The sequence below is a fragment of the Trachypithecus francoisi genome, unplaced genomic scaffold (assembly GCF_009764315.1).
Source record: "Trachypithecus francoisi isolate TF-2019V2 unplaced genomic scaffold, Tfra_2.0 Lachesis_group9, whole genome shotgun sequence".
Classification (NCBI taxonomy): Eukaryota; Metazoa; Chordata; class Mammalia; order Primates; family Cercopithecidae; genus Trachypithecus; species Trachypithecus francoisi.
The window spans coordinates 71,344,449-71,360,142 of NW_022681474.1; the positions used below are offsets into that span (position 1 = coordinate 71,344,449).

The following is a 15,694-nucleotide window of genomic DNA, read 5'->3' on the forward strand; positions in this document are numbered from 1 at the left end:
GCCCCAGGCATTCCCCGGCCTCCCCGCAGCTGCTGCCCGTCCCCGCCCCCACTCCATTCCCTGCGCACCACGGGCTGGTGCAGCGTAGCTCTTAGGGGGCGGTGTGAGTCCTTGGAAAGCTCCGAAGAATTTCAGAGGGTCAGTCACTCTCATTTACTCTAATGTGCTTTTAAGACTCCTTGATGGGGCTCCTTCCTCCACCCGCCTTCCATTGGCCTACTCCTCCCGGAAGGGTGGCAGCCGAAGACCTCGCGGTTTTCCCTCGCTCAGGCACCCCTGCCCCCTCCCCCCGGCCCGGGTCCTGCCCTCCGCGCCCTGCTGGCCGGGCACTCGGGCGTCCAGGAGCTCCCCCTCGGGGCGGCGCGCAGCGACCGCCGGCGGGTTTGCCGGCTGCGCCAGTCGCGGGGCGGCCCGGGCAACTTGCCCGCCTGCCAGTCCGCCCACGTGCGCAGAGAGGAGCGAAGCGCGAGCAGTCGCCGCGCCCGCGCTTGCCGCCGGTGGGTGCCTCACCTCAGGGGCCGGCGGGGGCCGTAACTCGAGCCCCATCGCAGGGATCCGCATTTGCATAATTCAGCTTTCCCCCCTTCTTTCGGACTCAGGGCCGGAGATGAGAGTCGGGCTCCCCTCCGAGGCGTCGTCTTCCCCATGGTCAGCGCGGGGGCCGCGGGACCCGCCGGAGCGCAGGCGGAGCGGGCTGGCACACGTGGTAAGAACGCAGCTATCTTTTCTTTCTCTTCTCTTCTCTTCTCTTCTCTTCTCTTCTCTTCTCTTCTCTTCTCTTCTCTTCTCTCCTCTCCTCTCCTCTCCTCTCCTCTCCTCTCCTCTTCTCTCCTCTTCTCCTCTCATCTCCTTCCTTCCTTCCTTCCTTCCTTCCTTCCTTCCTTCCTCTCTCTCTCTCTTTCTTTCTTTCGAAATAGGACTTTGCACATTTTTGCTGGGTGTGGGGTATCTACTAGGGTGCTAACCTTGCTGCGATTTCTTTCCACGTCCTTTTCATCTCCAATTGGAAAAAAGCGCACAGCGCGAGCGAGAAACTTTCCCAAATGTGCTCTGGGTGACTTACATCAGGGATGGCCGGCCGCCGGAGACCGGCTTTTTTGGAGGGAGAGGGAGAAGCAGCGCTTGGGTGGAAGAGCAGAGGGAGAGACCGCTTCCGGCCGCCCCAGGGCCCTGACCGCGGTGCGCTGGGCCTGGCTAGAGCAGGCGCACGGCTGCAGCGGTCGAGGCAGGTGAGCGGCTGGAGAGCCGCCTGCAGCGCCGCGCTCCCTCCACGGCGTGGCGCAGTGGCTCCCGCCTGCCCCGGCCCACACTAGGCTAGGGCCGCTCGGTGCCGGGGTTGAAAAAGGAACAGGACCGGCCCGCGAGGCTGACCCTGCGCATTATCCCTGGCCTCCACGGCTTTGGAGCGGGAAAGGGCTCTGGGGCAGTTCGCAACCTGCACAAACGACCATGAATGAGCCATGCAGGCGGCGGTGCGCTGGACTTGGGCACCCGGGACCAGCCTCCTGTGGGGCCCCGGCCAGGCCCGGTTACCTATGCGGGCTGGGGCTCACTGGTGGAAGCTTTGCGCCCAGCATGCCAGAACCTGCTGCTATTTGGACTTTGGAAAAGTTTTTAAAAATTGCTTTGGGAACTAAACAGAAGGGTTTACCGGGGTCTCGCAAAGTAAAACGAGTGGGTTGGGGGATGGGGATGGCGTCTTGAAAGTGATTAGAGATGCTTTCGGCCGTCACTGAGGACCGCGCTGGGCTCACCAAGGTGTTTTTTGGGGAGGGAGAGAAAATATTTATTCTAGTACGTGTATTCTGGCTCGGGTGCGGGCAGGGCGCGGCCCTGTATAGTGGGCTATGGGGGTCAGGAGGAATCTGTGGCTGCCGGGACAGGTAGTGAAGGCTAAGACAGTGTCTTCACAGAGCCTCCTGTCCCGCGAGCCCGAAGCCCGCCCTGCCGCCGGGACACTGCTGGCAACGCGGGCGCGCGGGCGCAGTCAACAGGGAGGTGTGTAGTGTAAGGTGTGTGAGCGGGTGTGTGAAGAGGGCAGCGGGGGCGGGAGTGTGTAGCGGAAGTGGAGCGAGTGTGTGTGTGTATGTGTGTGTGGAGGGGCAGGGTGAGTGTCCAAGCTTCCATCTGGACGCCCCCACGCAGCCGACCGCCCAGACGCGCCGGGAAGGGCGCCCGCTCCGCGCAGCAGCTGAAGGGGGGCGGGGAGCGCGCGGGCAGAGGAAGGAGGGTGTCTCCGGCTGAGGATTTCTCTCGAAGCTCCCCACAGTAATTCTGCTCCTCCTAGGGTTTACCCTCCTAGTCCCAAGGTGCCCAAAATACTTAAACAAACAAACAACCCAAACCTGTTCCGTTTTCGCTCCTGTATAAATAGAACAGACTTTCCAAAAAAGCAATACGCATTCACTCTTATCACCAGCCACTTCTTTCCACCAAGTAATTCAGAAAAAAGCAGTCAGCTTCCGTGAATGCATGTAGCTTTTTTTTTTCTTCGCTGCCTCCTTTTGCTTGCGGTTTTGAGCTGCCAAGAAAGTGAGTAGGGGTTTGACTGTAGTGTCTCGGCTCAGCTCGGTTTCTTTCCGAAGTTTAATTTTCCGGAATGGCTCCCAAACAAGGGCTAGGGAGGCGGAGCCGCCGGCACCGGATCTTCGCCTTTTTTGGAAAGTCCCAGAGAACCGGAATTCCTCCCCGCCCCGGGAGGCTGAGCCGCAGCCCGGAGCCGCTCGCTCTCCCGCTGTGGCTGCAGCTGGGTCCATGGCGCGCCCTCTCTCCCGCGATCCCTGTGCCCCGGACCCAGGCTGCAGCTAGGGCCGCGTGCCCGGGACCCCCGCGGATCCCCGCCGGCTGCGAGCTGGGAGTCGCGAGCCCGGCGGAGTCCGCGCGGTCGAGCCCGTGTATGCAAATCAGCCATGTGACGGCAAAAGCTGCCTGGCCCAGCCCTGTTCCTCAGTCCATATATGGGCAGCGACGTCACGGGTATTGAAGACCTGCCCATAAATACTTAGAGCAACACTTTCCGTCTAACTGAGCAAGGAGCAATTGATTAATAGCTCGGCGAGGGGACACACTGACTGTTATAATAACACTACACCAGCTACTCCTGGCTTCCCAGCAGCCGGAACACAGACAGGAGAGAGTCAGTGGCAAATAGCTATTTTTCTTATTTCTTAAAAAACAGCAACTTGTTTGCTACTTTTATTTCTGTTGATTTTTTTTTTTTTTTTTTTTTTTTTTTTTTTTGGTGTGTGTGGTGGTTGTTTTTAAGTGTGGAGGGCAAAAGGAGATACCATACCAGGCTCAGTCCAACCCCTCTCCAAAACGGCTTTTCTGACACTCCAGGTAGCGAGGGAGTTGGGTCTCCAGGTTGTGCGAGGAGCAAATGATGACCGCCAAGGCCGTAGACAAAATCCCAGTAACTCTCAGTGGTTTTGTGCACCAGCTGTCTGACAACATCTACCCAGTGGAGGACCTCGCCGCCACGTCGGTGACCATCTTTCCCAATGCCGAACTGGGAGGCCCCTTTGACCAGATGAACGGAGTGGCTGGAGGTAAGCCGCGTGTCTTCGCAGGCCGGGACCTGCGCGGCCCGGAGGTGGTGGGTGGGGTGCAGTGGGTGTGCGGGAATCGCAGGAGAGGATTGGGGCTCCAGGTGGACGGTGCTGATTGCACTGGCTTTGAAGACTGGAAGTGGGTGTAGGAGGAACCTGCGGCAGCAGGGACCAGGGCGCGCGGGGAGATGCGCCAGGTCGCCAGCAAACCGGCGTGCGTGCGCCCCGGCGCGCCCAGCCCCGGGCAAGCGCAGGGATGGGGGTGGAAGAGGCGTCCCTTCAGGCTTCGAGGCTTGCGCAGGCCCTCTGGCCGGTAGCACTTCGACCTCCCCTCTCCCGGGGCAGGGGCAAAGTGACGGTAAACTTCGGGGCTCCCGGGGAGAGCTGCGCGCCTGGAGAGCCGAGCGGCGGAGAAGCGTCAGGGGAAATCGTCGGTAGCTCCCTCCTGGGCAGAGCCGACCCCGGGAAAATCTCGGAGCGCTCCCTTCTTGCGGCCTGGAGGCGCTCCCCCACCTGCGCACCGCCCGCGAAGTTGAGGGGGTTAGCAAGGCGGGGGCTCCGGCCGGCGGAGGCAGGGAGTGGGTGGTGGAGGAGGGCGAGCAACGGCGGGAAGCAGCCCCCAGACTGCCGAGGGAGGTCCGCGAGGGCACCGGCGACGCCAGTTTCCTTGGCGATGCCGTGGAAAGTCGTCTCTCGCGGCCCCCGCACCTTCCTCGAAGCCCGGCCACTGGCCTTGAGCTGAGGCGGCGACGCGCGGCTGTCGGGAAAGGCGGAGAAGATTGGGAGGGCAGGGAAACCTACGGACTCCTTCCTCTACAGCCCCCACTCCCTCCAGCAGCCCTCAGCTGAAGCGCAGCGGGAGAGGGAGGGAGAGAAAGGCACAAGGCGCTGGGGATGGGGAGCAGCCGGGAAGTCACCCACCCGCTTCTCGAGCTCTCCTCTCGGTTTGGCAGCATCACGGCACTAGGTCGATTCTTGGGTGGTGTTTGTCCTGGTGCCTCAGCCGTGGAACCCCCAGGCAAAAAAGAGGGAGAGAAGCTCCGGGCAGATGGGGCTTTTAAAAATATTGTCGTTGCTATTATTGGGTGTTTTTTATTGGGGACTAGAGCTACAGATGGCTGGGGGTGGAGGGGAGTTGGGAAAAGCTCATTCTGCTTTTTTGGAGGTAGTTCTTGAGTTCCATACTGTCAATGGGTTGCCACAGTTGGGCTGGCCTCCTCTTACTGTCTGTGGGTCTCAATTTCCCCACCTTTTGGACTTTGCCCCAGCTCTACAGTGCTGAGACTCTGGGCCTTGGGAATGGACCTATGTGAGCCGGGATGAGAAGGGAATCCTGGCTGTATTTTCATTGTTCCACCTCCATTCTGCCTTTTCCCTCCCCAGATGGCATGATCAACATTGACATGACTGGAGAGAAGAGGTCGTTGGATCTCCCATATCCCAGCAGCTTTGCTCCCGTCTCTGCACCTAGAAACCAGACCTTCACTTACATGGGCAAGTTCTCCATTGACCCTCAGTACCCTGGTGCCAGCTGCTACCCAGAAGGCATCATCAATATTGTGAGTGCAGGCATCTTGCAAGGGGTCACTTCCCCAGCTTCGACCACAGCCTCATCCAGCGTCACCTCTGCCTCCCCCAACCCACTGGCCACAGGACCCCTGGGTGTGTGCACCATGTCCCAGACCCAGCCTGACCTGGACCACCTGTACTCTCCACCACCGCCTCCTCCTCCTTATTCTGGCTGTGCAGGAGACCTCTACCAGGACCCTTCTGCGTTCCTGTCAGCAGCCACCACCTCCACTTCTTCCTCTCTGGCCTACCCACCACCTCCTTCCTATCCGTCCCCCAAGCCAGCCACGGACCCAGGTCTCTTCCCAATGATCCCAGACTATCCTGGATTCTTTCCATCTCAGTGCCAGAGAGACCTACATGGTACAGCTGGCCCAGACCGTAAGCCCTTTCCCTGCCCCCTGGACACCCTGCGGGTGCCCCCTCCACTCACTCCACTCTCTACCATCCGTAACTTTACCCTGGGGGGCCCCAGTACTGGGGTGACCGGACCAGGGGCCAGTGGAGGCAGCGAGGGACCCCGGCTGCCTGGTAGCAGCTCAGCAGCAGCAGCTGCCGCGGCCGCCGCCGCCTATAACCCACACCACCTGCCACTGCGGCCCATTCTGAGGCCTCGCAAGTACCCCAACAGACCTAGCAAGACGCCAGTGCACGAGAGGCCCTACCCGTGCCCAGCAGAAGGCTGCGACCGGCGGTTCTCCCGCTCCGACGAGCTGACACGGCACATCCGAATCCACACTGGGCATAAGCCCTTCCAGTGTCGGATCTGCATGCGCAACTTCAGCCGCAGTGACCACCTCACCACCCATATCCGCACCCACACCGGTGAGAAGCCCTTCGCCTGTGACTACTGTGGCCGAAAATTTGCCCGGAGTGATGAGAGGAAGCGCCACACCAAGATCCACCTGAGACAGAAAGAGCGGAAAAGCAGTGCCCCCTCTGCATCAGTGCCAGCCCCCTCTACAGCCTCCTGCTCTGGGGGCGTGCAGCCTGGGGGTACCCTGTGCAGCAGCAACAGCAGCACTCTTGGTGGAGGGCCGCTCGCCCCTTGCTCCTCTCGGACCCGGACACCTTGAGATGAGACTCAGGCTGACACACCAGTTCCCAAAGGTCCCGGAGGCCCTTTGTCCACTGGAGCTGCACAACAAACACTACCACCCTTCCCTGTCTCTCCCTCCCTTTGTTGGGCAAAGGGCTTTGGTGGAGCTAGCACTGCCCCCTTTCCACCTAGAAGCAGTTCCTTCCTAGAATTTAGCCCATTCTAGTCTCTCTTAGGTGAGTTGACTATCAACCCAAGGCAAAGGGGAGGCTCAGAAGGGGGTGGTGGGGGACCTCTGGCCAAGAGGGCTTAGGTCTGACCCTGCTTTAAAGGGTTGTTTGACTAGGTTTTGCTCCCCCACTTCCCCTTATTTTGACCCATCACAGGTTTTTGACCCTGGATGTCAGAGGTGATCTAAGACATTTTCTACAATAGGTTGGGAGATGCTGATCCCTTCAAGTGGGAACAGCAAAAAGACAAGCAAAACTGATGTGCACTTTATGGCTTGGGACTGATTTAGGGCATGTTGTACAGTGAGTGAAGTAGGGCCTTTATGCCGCACTCTGTGGCCCTAGAATGGCGAATCAGAGCATATCTAGTTGTCCCAACCCTTGAAGCAATATGTATTATAAACTCAGAGAACAGAAGTGCAATGTGATGGGAGGGACATAGCAATATCTGCTCCTTTTCGAGTTGAGAAATGTAGACTATTTTTTCAGTGTATATCCACTCAGATTTTGTGTATTTTTGATGTACACTGTTCTCTACAATTCTGAATCTTTGGGAAAAAATGTAAAGCATTTATGATCTCTTGAAATGAGTCAGAGGTTAACTTATTTAAGGGGGATGTACATATATTCTCTGAAACTAGGATGCATGCAATTGTGTTGGAAGTGTCCTTGGTGCCTTGTGTGATGTAGACAATGTTACAGGGTCTGCATGTAAATGGGTTGCCTTATTATGGAAAGAAAAAATCACTCCCTGGGTTTAGTATGGCTGTATATTTCTGCCTATTAATATTTGGAATTTTTTTTAGAAAGTATATTTTTGTATGCTTTGTTTTGTGACTTAAAAGTGTTACCTTTGTAGTCAAATTTCAGATAAGAATGTACATAATGTTACTGGAGCTGATTTGTTTGGTCATTAGCTCTTAATAGTTGTGAAAAAATAAATCTATTCTAATGCAAAACCACTAACTGAAGTTCAGATAATGGATGGTTTGTGACTATAGTGTAAATAAATACTTTTCAACAATATTTTTGTTGCAGAAATCATTTCTGAAATACTTACTGGGTGGGAATTAAACAGTCATTCAGTTGCTGTGGCAGTATTTTTTAAAAACGGCACTAAGCACCAGTGAAAATGCTTTGACCAAACCATGGTCTCCAGGTCTTCTTTGCTAGCCTGTGGATACCTACCCCAAAGCAGGCTCCATTCATAATCAAACACTAGTGTTCTGGGGATTTCCCCCATGCATTAGTGTAAAAGTGGGGAGGCGTTGTTTTGACTCATTGTTCCGTTGTCTCTAACAGCCTATAGCTTCTCTCCGCTCCTGAGTGGGCTCCGGAAAATAAATACTTACAAACAAGTGCCCACTCGGAGACTACACATTTGCAACCGCTTTCAGAACCCTGACCAGGGTCTGGAACTCAGACGAGATGTGGCTTTGTGGAAAGTGTGGTGGCGTGGTCAAGCTGGAAATGACTTTCAGCTTCCAGGATTAGTCTGATGACCACAGAAAACTTTTTGAAAAGCGCTATCATCTCTTCAGATCGAAAATGCTCCCAGACGCTGCTGATGACAGCATGAATGGGTTGCCAAAGGAATTACCCCAGGACTCATTTCTCTCCAGCCTTCACTTCCCAACTGATTAGCCCTATCTGAAAGGATCATTGATCTGCCAAAGGTTTGGTGGGTCCAGAAGTGACCTTCAAAATACTCAGCTCATTAGATATAGATGCCTCAAGAAAATCTCAAAGATGATCTAAACTAAATAGGCCGATATGGTCCTCCATGGTACTGGATAAGGGTTTGCAAAGAATATACTGTAGGGTTCGTTTTACTGCAAGTCTTTTGTCGTGGTTTTAAAATATAAATTCACCAAAAAATAGTTAATTTAGCCACAAGTAAACAGATGATGCCTTTGTGAAGTTATTATCTTTACTGTAAAATCTGGGCCTAAATATCATTTACGTTCACCCACCTCTGGATCCTTACACAAATGTAACATGTTGCAGCAGCGTCCACTGTTTAGCTGACATCTGAAAATCCCTTTGTCTATTTGCCCTTCAGGACTGTTAAGACTCCCTCAGGCTCAACCTGTATTTCAGAACAGCAGAGGGTTACAGCCACTCTGGAAACCACCTTTTGCCCTTACCAGCACTAGAATTTGAGATCCGATTTGTGGAGGGAATGAATGCCTTTCTTCTGTATCTCTTCTCCATCCCTATTTCAAGGATGTAGAATCCCCCTATTCTACTATGAAACAAGAGGTTTCTCAACTTGTTTCAGATTTTTCTAGTGACTGGTGTTTTCCCATTAGTTCCTATTTCCCAGCTTGTTGGCATAGTATCATCCTTGCTTGTCCAACTTTGGTAAGTATCAGACAATGCTACATTTTGATAATTACATGATTTAAAAGAATACTTTCTTCCTACCAAGATTTCATTATATTAAAATACAGTATACCCAAATTTTGTAAGATATATTTGTCTTGCCAAATTCTAATTTTAGAGGATTTTCAATCAAGATAATCTAAACAATTACTTACAAAGCAGTAGACTCAAAAGTCATCTCAAAAATAAAATAGAAGATATTTTGATGACAGCAAAATTGGTTACATAATCGCTTTCACCCTGACGTGGGCTTGGTGAGGTAGCATTAACACACATACCATAAGGAACACCACACCTCAGCGTTTTCTCAGAGCCAACCTTGTGGCTTTTACTAGTAGATTTAAACATGTAAGGTCAGTATCTTTAATCCGATTTTGCTCTCTACTTAAAATGTTCAGGGTGCTTCTTGCACATGTCTCATTTTTTACATTGCTCAAGAAATAAAGCACAGAAAAAATGTCTTCTTCTAATCTTGTACATACACTTCTGGAGAATAATATCTTAAAGATTCATAGTGCTTTTGAGATAGTTCAATTCATATTAAAAATGGGTTGATTATACCTACATAAGGCTTACAAGTGTTCACAAACCAGGCTATTTAATTTGATTATCCCAGCTGCTAATAAGATTAAGGCAAATTGTTTCATGTATGTTAAAAATGGCTGCAGTGACATTTTAACCATTTAATACCACTTTTGTGTGTGTGTGTGTGTGTGTGTGTGTGTATGGGGAGTGGGGGGAAGAGCGGTCAGAATTAAAAAGTCCCAAAAATGCTGCCAGCAGAAGCTAAAACTAAACAAATTCTACAGGAAAACAAAAAAGAAAGTAAGTCCTAAAACTCTTTTCTTCCAGAATGAAAGTATTTTTGTTTTCTTGTATAGTACTATCTTATTTTCCTTAGGTTAAATACAAAGTAAGCTTTTTTCTGTTATAGCAAAATAGTCCAATTAGACATTAGCTTCAGACGTGTTTTCCCTCATGCTGTTTCAAAGCTCACTCTCAAGGAAATAAACTATTTTTAAGTGTATATTACTTGGGCTTTAAAATCTGCAGAAGGCCACTAGCTTTTAGTACATAATCTTACAGTATACACTGTGAACCTTTAATGGTAATCAAACTGTAGACATCAGAGCAGGCAAGCTTTTCCCCGTCTCGCAATAATCAAGTAAGAATTATCTCTAAACAATTTGAAACATGTCTTCATTTTCCATAAGTACACTGATTTTGTTTTTCTTTCTTTTTTTGACATGCAGTCTCGCTCTTGTCGCCCAGGCTGGAGTGCAGTGGCACGATCTTGGCTAATCACAACCTCCGCCTCCCAGGTTCAAGCGATTCTCCTGCCTCAGCCTTCTAGGTAGCTGGGATTACAGGTGCCCACTACCGTGCCTAATTTTTGCACTTTTAGTAGAGATGGGGTTTTGCCACATTGGCCAGGCTGGTCTCGAACTCCTGACCTCAGGTGATCTGCCTGCCTCAGCCTCCCAAAGTGCTGGCATTACAGGTATACTGATTTTAATCCAGAAATGCAAACATCCTCAGATTTGGGTTTGAAGATTCAACATCTATAAGGGACTTGACAAATGGTTTCCTTCTTTGACAGCAGATGCCTCATTGCAATGGAAGTGATCAGTGACTGGCTTCTGTATATACGTTTAAGTTATTTAGACCTGCAATTACAGAAGTAGCACTGCTCTCAGGTTAGAGGTGGAAAGCAATAGGCAAGCCCTGAATTAAAGATATATTGCTTCTTCACTGGGCTGGAGAGCTAAAGCACAAGATTCAGAATCAGTAACAGATGAGTAATGGCAGAGTCCTCCCGAGATGCCAGGACTGAGGCACCTACAAGGAGACAATGAAAAGGGGGAATAAAAGGTGTGGATTTGGGGAGAAGTTCAGGGTTACTAGTGTTAAAAGCTCAGAAAACCCTCTCCTGTTGACAAAACATAGTATTTAAAAAGCAGGCTATCACTTTCATTAATAAATAGCAGTTGGTGTAAATGCAACCCATTCAAATCAGGCTTAGTAAAAATCAATTCTCATAAAATGGCTAAGTAGGTACACAACACTCGGCATTGATATGATTGGCCAGGGACAGAACCAGATACTTTAAAAGCTTCAGAAGCATTTAGACAGACAATTTCTCACCCATGAGGCAATTATTGCATTTATTATTCACCACAAAAGTGATTAGTATCATTGTGCTCATTAGTCTTTCCTAGGGGAAGATAACTTTTATCCCACAGTTGTTATTAAAAATTATCTATATTGGAGGGAGTATATAGAAACACAGTAGCAACATATCAAGTCAGTCATGACGAACAGTTTATGCACACAGGTGCAACATACTTTCTGCACCACACTTTGTCTTTGTAATAAGCATATTCTTTCCTTAGTGGCTCACTAAAACAAGTTACATTTTGTCTTCACCAGTAATTTACTCAGAATTTATTAGTGAACCAAAAGTTTCACTGTTCTTATTGAACTAAATCTGAGATATCATATTGCTGTTTTGGCCTGCAACAATTTCAGTTACTCTTTTGAAAGCACCTTAGGTATTTTCTTCCAATTTGCTTGTAACTGAAAACTTGAAAACTTTTTTTTTTCATAATGAAGTCATAATTCTTCCTTTATTACTCTCCTACAGCCAGGATGAGTTTTTGTAGGTTAGTTTAATGTACTCTCGGTTGTATTATAACACATACATTGCTATTAATAATCTTTGTAAGCTAATCAACTTTTTGCTACAATATAATCCAAAAAAGTATATGATTGATAACCACATTCATTACCGTGCTATGGAAAAAAAAAAACACATTTTGTGAAGTTTTCTAAGAAAATCATTTGCATATCTAGAATTTTATTTTCAAACTAAGTGGCATGAAGAACTGCTTCGAACTGCCCCCAAAGGCATTTTAAACTACATCAGAATGTGGAGCTACAATAAAACAATTTTAACAACCCTGGAGGAAATACTTGGTACTATGCCTGTGTCAGGTTTTATAATAAAGTGGCATGTCCTGTGGAATATCTTTTTGTGTTTTGTTTTGGTTTTATTTTTAAATCACTCACCAAGTATTTGCTTTTTTATACTACCTTAAAAACTGGGAACAAATACTCCCTCACCCTGGGTCTCTGTGTGTATAAAGAGGCAAAGGCACATACTCTTTCTCTACGTACCGGGTCAACATTCCACCAATAATAGCAAATCTCCCTTTATTATAGATATTAGAACTCCATTGCCACTTGGGCAAGTCAATCAAGAGGGCTTAGACGACAGCTGGGCAAATTTTAATGTGTTTATTTCTACAATTTGTTTTTATTAAAAGTTTTGTGAAAAAAGGAATCTTATAAATAGTAAAAAGGGAGAAACAGTGCTCCATGGCCTGAAGCAAATGGTGTCAATACATCTGTAAACAAGGTAAGACTGCTCAGACTATTAAAAGCACAAAAATAAAACTAGTCACAGATAGCAAGACTGTTCATTTCAGGGGTTGGGAGTGGGAAGTGGGAAGTGTTTAATCCCAAGTTTTGGTGCCCTAAAATGGCTAGCAGTCTAGTTAATTCTCAATTCTCTAGCTGTGATATTCTGTGCCTTCTCTCTCTTCCTACAGAAAACCACATTAGATGAACCCAGCGCTCAGTCGTTTTAGGGAGAGGGTTGAGACAACACTGCCAGCAACACAGCTGGAAATACCCGAGTCGGGAACATTAGAGTTCCTGAGAGAATGTGAAACAGCTATCAACATAATATTTCTCCCTACATTTACAGTAAAATATTGGAAGTAAATAAAGATAGGGAATGCAACAGCTGGCTAGGAGTGTTTTACATTCAGTTGTTTGGAAGCATAACACATTCAGCTCCTTTGAATCTTCCCGTTAGAAAATACAGAATTACTCTATCACCTTTTAACGTACAGTAAGACAAGAAAAAAAGTTATGTGAGGATAATACAGTCTTTGCATTAAAGTGAATCTGCAACATGAAATCTGCTCAACTCACAGATCTGGAGATTCATAGGGAAGATAAGCTCTAAGTGACCATGTCACAGAGATTATGCAGGTGCTGAATTTCTTAGTAGATGCTGCCTGAGTAAACCAGATGTGGCTACTGGGCACAGGGAGGAAAGAAAATAAATCTTGTCCTCTACATGCATAGTTATGTTGTGAGAGTGATCCCCAAACTGAAAAAATCACAAGGAATTAATTAGGCAGGCCAGCTCACTTTAAACAGTAGCTCATCTCTTTAAACCTAGTTTTTACCAATGACTTGAACTAAAAACAATTCAAACCACTGGGTCATGCACAGTCAATAAGTTAAAACTGTAAGAAAAAAAGGGCATAAGGGCATGAGTGGAAAATAAACCCTATTTACCTAAGGGGTGGGGAGGGGGAGGAAGAAAACCACTTAGTATTTTGTATAGAATGGGAAAGAGAGGAAGATACTTTCATTATGGCTTTAGGATGGAAGCGCTTCAGATAGTCCCCTACCCCATTCCTCCAAATCAAAGCCCCAGTGGCAGTGACGGTACCAGGAAACAATCTAGCCTCCCCGCCCACTCCGCCCCCATAACCGTGCCCGGCGGCTGCTGTCCAGTCGCCCATGCTTCCCAAGGCTGCCGAGGAAGCGGCTGCTGCTCATTCCAGTAGATCCAATGCCCAGGCTCGGGGGCAGAGAGAGACACAGCCCTTGTGGTAGGGTAGGGCACGTCTTCGGCCCACTGCTCCTGGGCGCCGGTGGCTTCAAGGGAAGACCTTGGGACCTGGATAGGGTTCTCCCTCGCACCAGAAGTCATCGGCCTGTGGGGTCTCCAGGAGCCACACCTCTCGGGGCAGGTCACAGGCCGAGCTGGAGGCCTCCTTGGGCCTGACCGGCTCCAGCACCCGGTAATAGTGGCAGTCCCGGCCGTCGTCCGGGTCGTAGGGCGGGGCCAGGATGTCCAGGAAGGCGGCAGGCCCTTCCACGGCGTCGATCTGGTGCAGGTTGTCCCGGTGCGGTGTCAGGATGCAGGGGCCGCTGGCCTCTGTATACTCGGCCCGCGAACGCAGCACGCCCGGCCGCACTGCTTCTCGCTCCCGGGGCTGCAGCGGCGGCTCAAACTGCTGCTCGGGCGGCAAGGCCCGCGGCCGTTGCCCGCCGCCCGCGTCCAGCTTGTCCATACAGCTGATGCGCACGGTGCCGTATAGCACCTTGAGCATGCCATGCATGCCCGGGTGGTCGTGCAGCGGGATGGACGTGCCGCTCTTAAGCAGGAACACGCCCATGCTGAAGCCGTTCGTCTCGTGGATGTGCATGTAGGTGACTGGCGGCAGGTTGGGCGGCAGTGGCTGTAGTGTGGCCTTGCGCGGGGCGATGTTCAAGTCCTCGGCGCGGAGCTGGGTCAGAAGGCTCTTCAGCTTGCTCAGGTTCTCGGGGAAGGCCGGCGGCATCGGCGCCTCCGGGCCAGAAGCCGCGCCGCGATCGGAAGCGCCGCGACCGCCCCCGCTGTCCCGGAAGGTGAGGCAAGCCTGGCGGGCGATCCGTTGGATCAGGGAGGCCATGTTGTCTCGGGGCATGGTCGGCTGCTCCTCCGCGTACCGGGACCGGCCTCCTCCTTTCCTCCGCCCCTTGCGGTCCCCGGCGGCCGCCACGGCTGCCCGCAGCCCGGGTCGAGGCGGGAGGTCCCGCAACCACCGGCCCGTCGGGCGCGCGGCACCGCAGCCAACCTCAGCAGCCACGCGCCCGCAACTGCCCGGCGCGCTCGCCTTGCGCCCCCTCTGAGCGTGCACGCGCACGCCCCACACCCCGCACTCACGCTCCGGGAGCAGATACCGGCCGCGCGGACGGTGCCAGGCTTTGCCTTACGCCCGGTGCTCCATTCATGCGGCCCGCACCTACGACGGTGGCCGGGCCCCCGGAGACCTGCAGAGCATGCCGGGACTTGTAGTCCGGCCTTCCGCTTGAGCGCTGAGAGAGTTCACTTAGTTGATTGGAAAATGGAGGAACTATTACACGTGTTGGGAATAAAGCGATCTTTTTCAGGATGCAGAGGTGTTTTTCTTGTTTTAAAAAAGATGACTCGAGGTGCAAGAGTAGTAGTCACTTGACTACAACTCCCGGCATCCCCCGCAGGGTGGAGTGACGCACTTCCGTCAGCTGGCCTGCGGAGTAGTGGAGGCTCTAGGCCTTCATAAGTAACAGGGCGAGGAGGGTAGTTAACATTCTGGCGCCGCTGGGGCCTGGTTAGCCATGCGGGGTCGCCTTCCTTTGGCCTTGCCCCTGGGAAGGAGGCTGTTGAGTCAGCCTTAGCTCCTCATAGCCGCCTAGGTAGCACTGTCTCCCACGGGAATTGTAGGAGGGCGCTTTTGTAATTTTGTGTTTCCTAGGAGGGGAGGGGGTCCAGGCCGTCCTCTGTGATCACCAAGGTTACTCGGCCCAGCTGGGCCCAGTTGTTGTTTGCATCAGGACCTGATGACGCAGCTCTTCTGGTTACAGAGCACGATAGCTTTTTGCTGGAGAGTCTTGAGAGGCCATTTACAGTGGTCGTGGATTCTGAATACTAGTGGTTATCAAATCTTAGTTTGCCTGAGAAGGGGGAGGGGGCTTTTATAAATGCGGATTTCCTGTCGTCACCCAGAGATGGAGTTACTAGATGGTTCTGAGGCAGCCTAGGAGAAACAGTGGTGTGCAACTGTCAGTTCAATCAGTAATTGTGAAGTTATTTCACTACACAGAGGCATCCTGCTCTGTGGCGTGAACTAACTTTTGACATAAGTAAATGACTAGAAAAGCAAGACATTAGATACTATGACTGTAAACTTAACCCTGAGTTTAAAGTATTTTTGGACTCCAAAGCTGACCATGGGTTTCTTGTACATTTTGTAATTGGAGTGATTCAGTAAATCCTCTCCAGTTAAAATAGGCATACTTTTTTAGTGAATTACATA

The 15,694-nt window shown here is 50.8% G+C and overlaps 2 protein-coding genes across 3 annotated transcripts; one reads left to right on the forward strand and one right to left on the reverse strand.

Annotated features, from left to right (window-relative positions):
- The first annotated feature begins 399 nt into the window (after positions 1-399).
- EGR2 (early growth response 2) lies at positions 400-7,412 on the forward strand. 2 transcript variants are annotated; one of them, XM_033208982.1, is made up of 3 exons: positions 400-706; positions 3,440-3,548; positions 4,932-7,412. In XM_033208982.1, exons 1-3 carry the CDS (start codon positions 608-610, stop codon positions 6,191-6,193), a joined length of 1,470 nt encoding a protein of 489 aa, XP_033064873.1. In that variant the 5' UTR covers positions 400-607; the 3' UTR covers positions 6,194-7,412. The 2 variants fall into 2 exon arrangements, with proteins under 2 accessions (XP_033064873.1, XP_033064874.1); XM_033208983.1 differs by lacking the exon at positions 400-706 and adding an exon at positions 3,028-3,339.
- Positions 7,413-10,912: 3,500 nt separating this feature from the next.
- Positions 10,913-14,838, reverse strand: ADO (2-aminoethanethiol dioxygenase). The gene has a single exon (XM_033208668.1). It carries the CDS (start codon positions 14,321-14,323, stop codon positions 13,511-13,513), a length of 813 nt encoding a protein of 270 aa, XP_033064559.1. The 5' UTR covers positions 14,324-14,838; the 3' UTR covers positions 10,913-13,510.
- Positions 14,839-15,694: the final 856 nt, after the last annotated feature.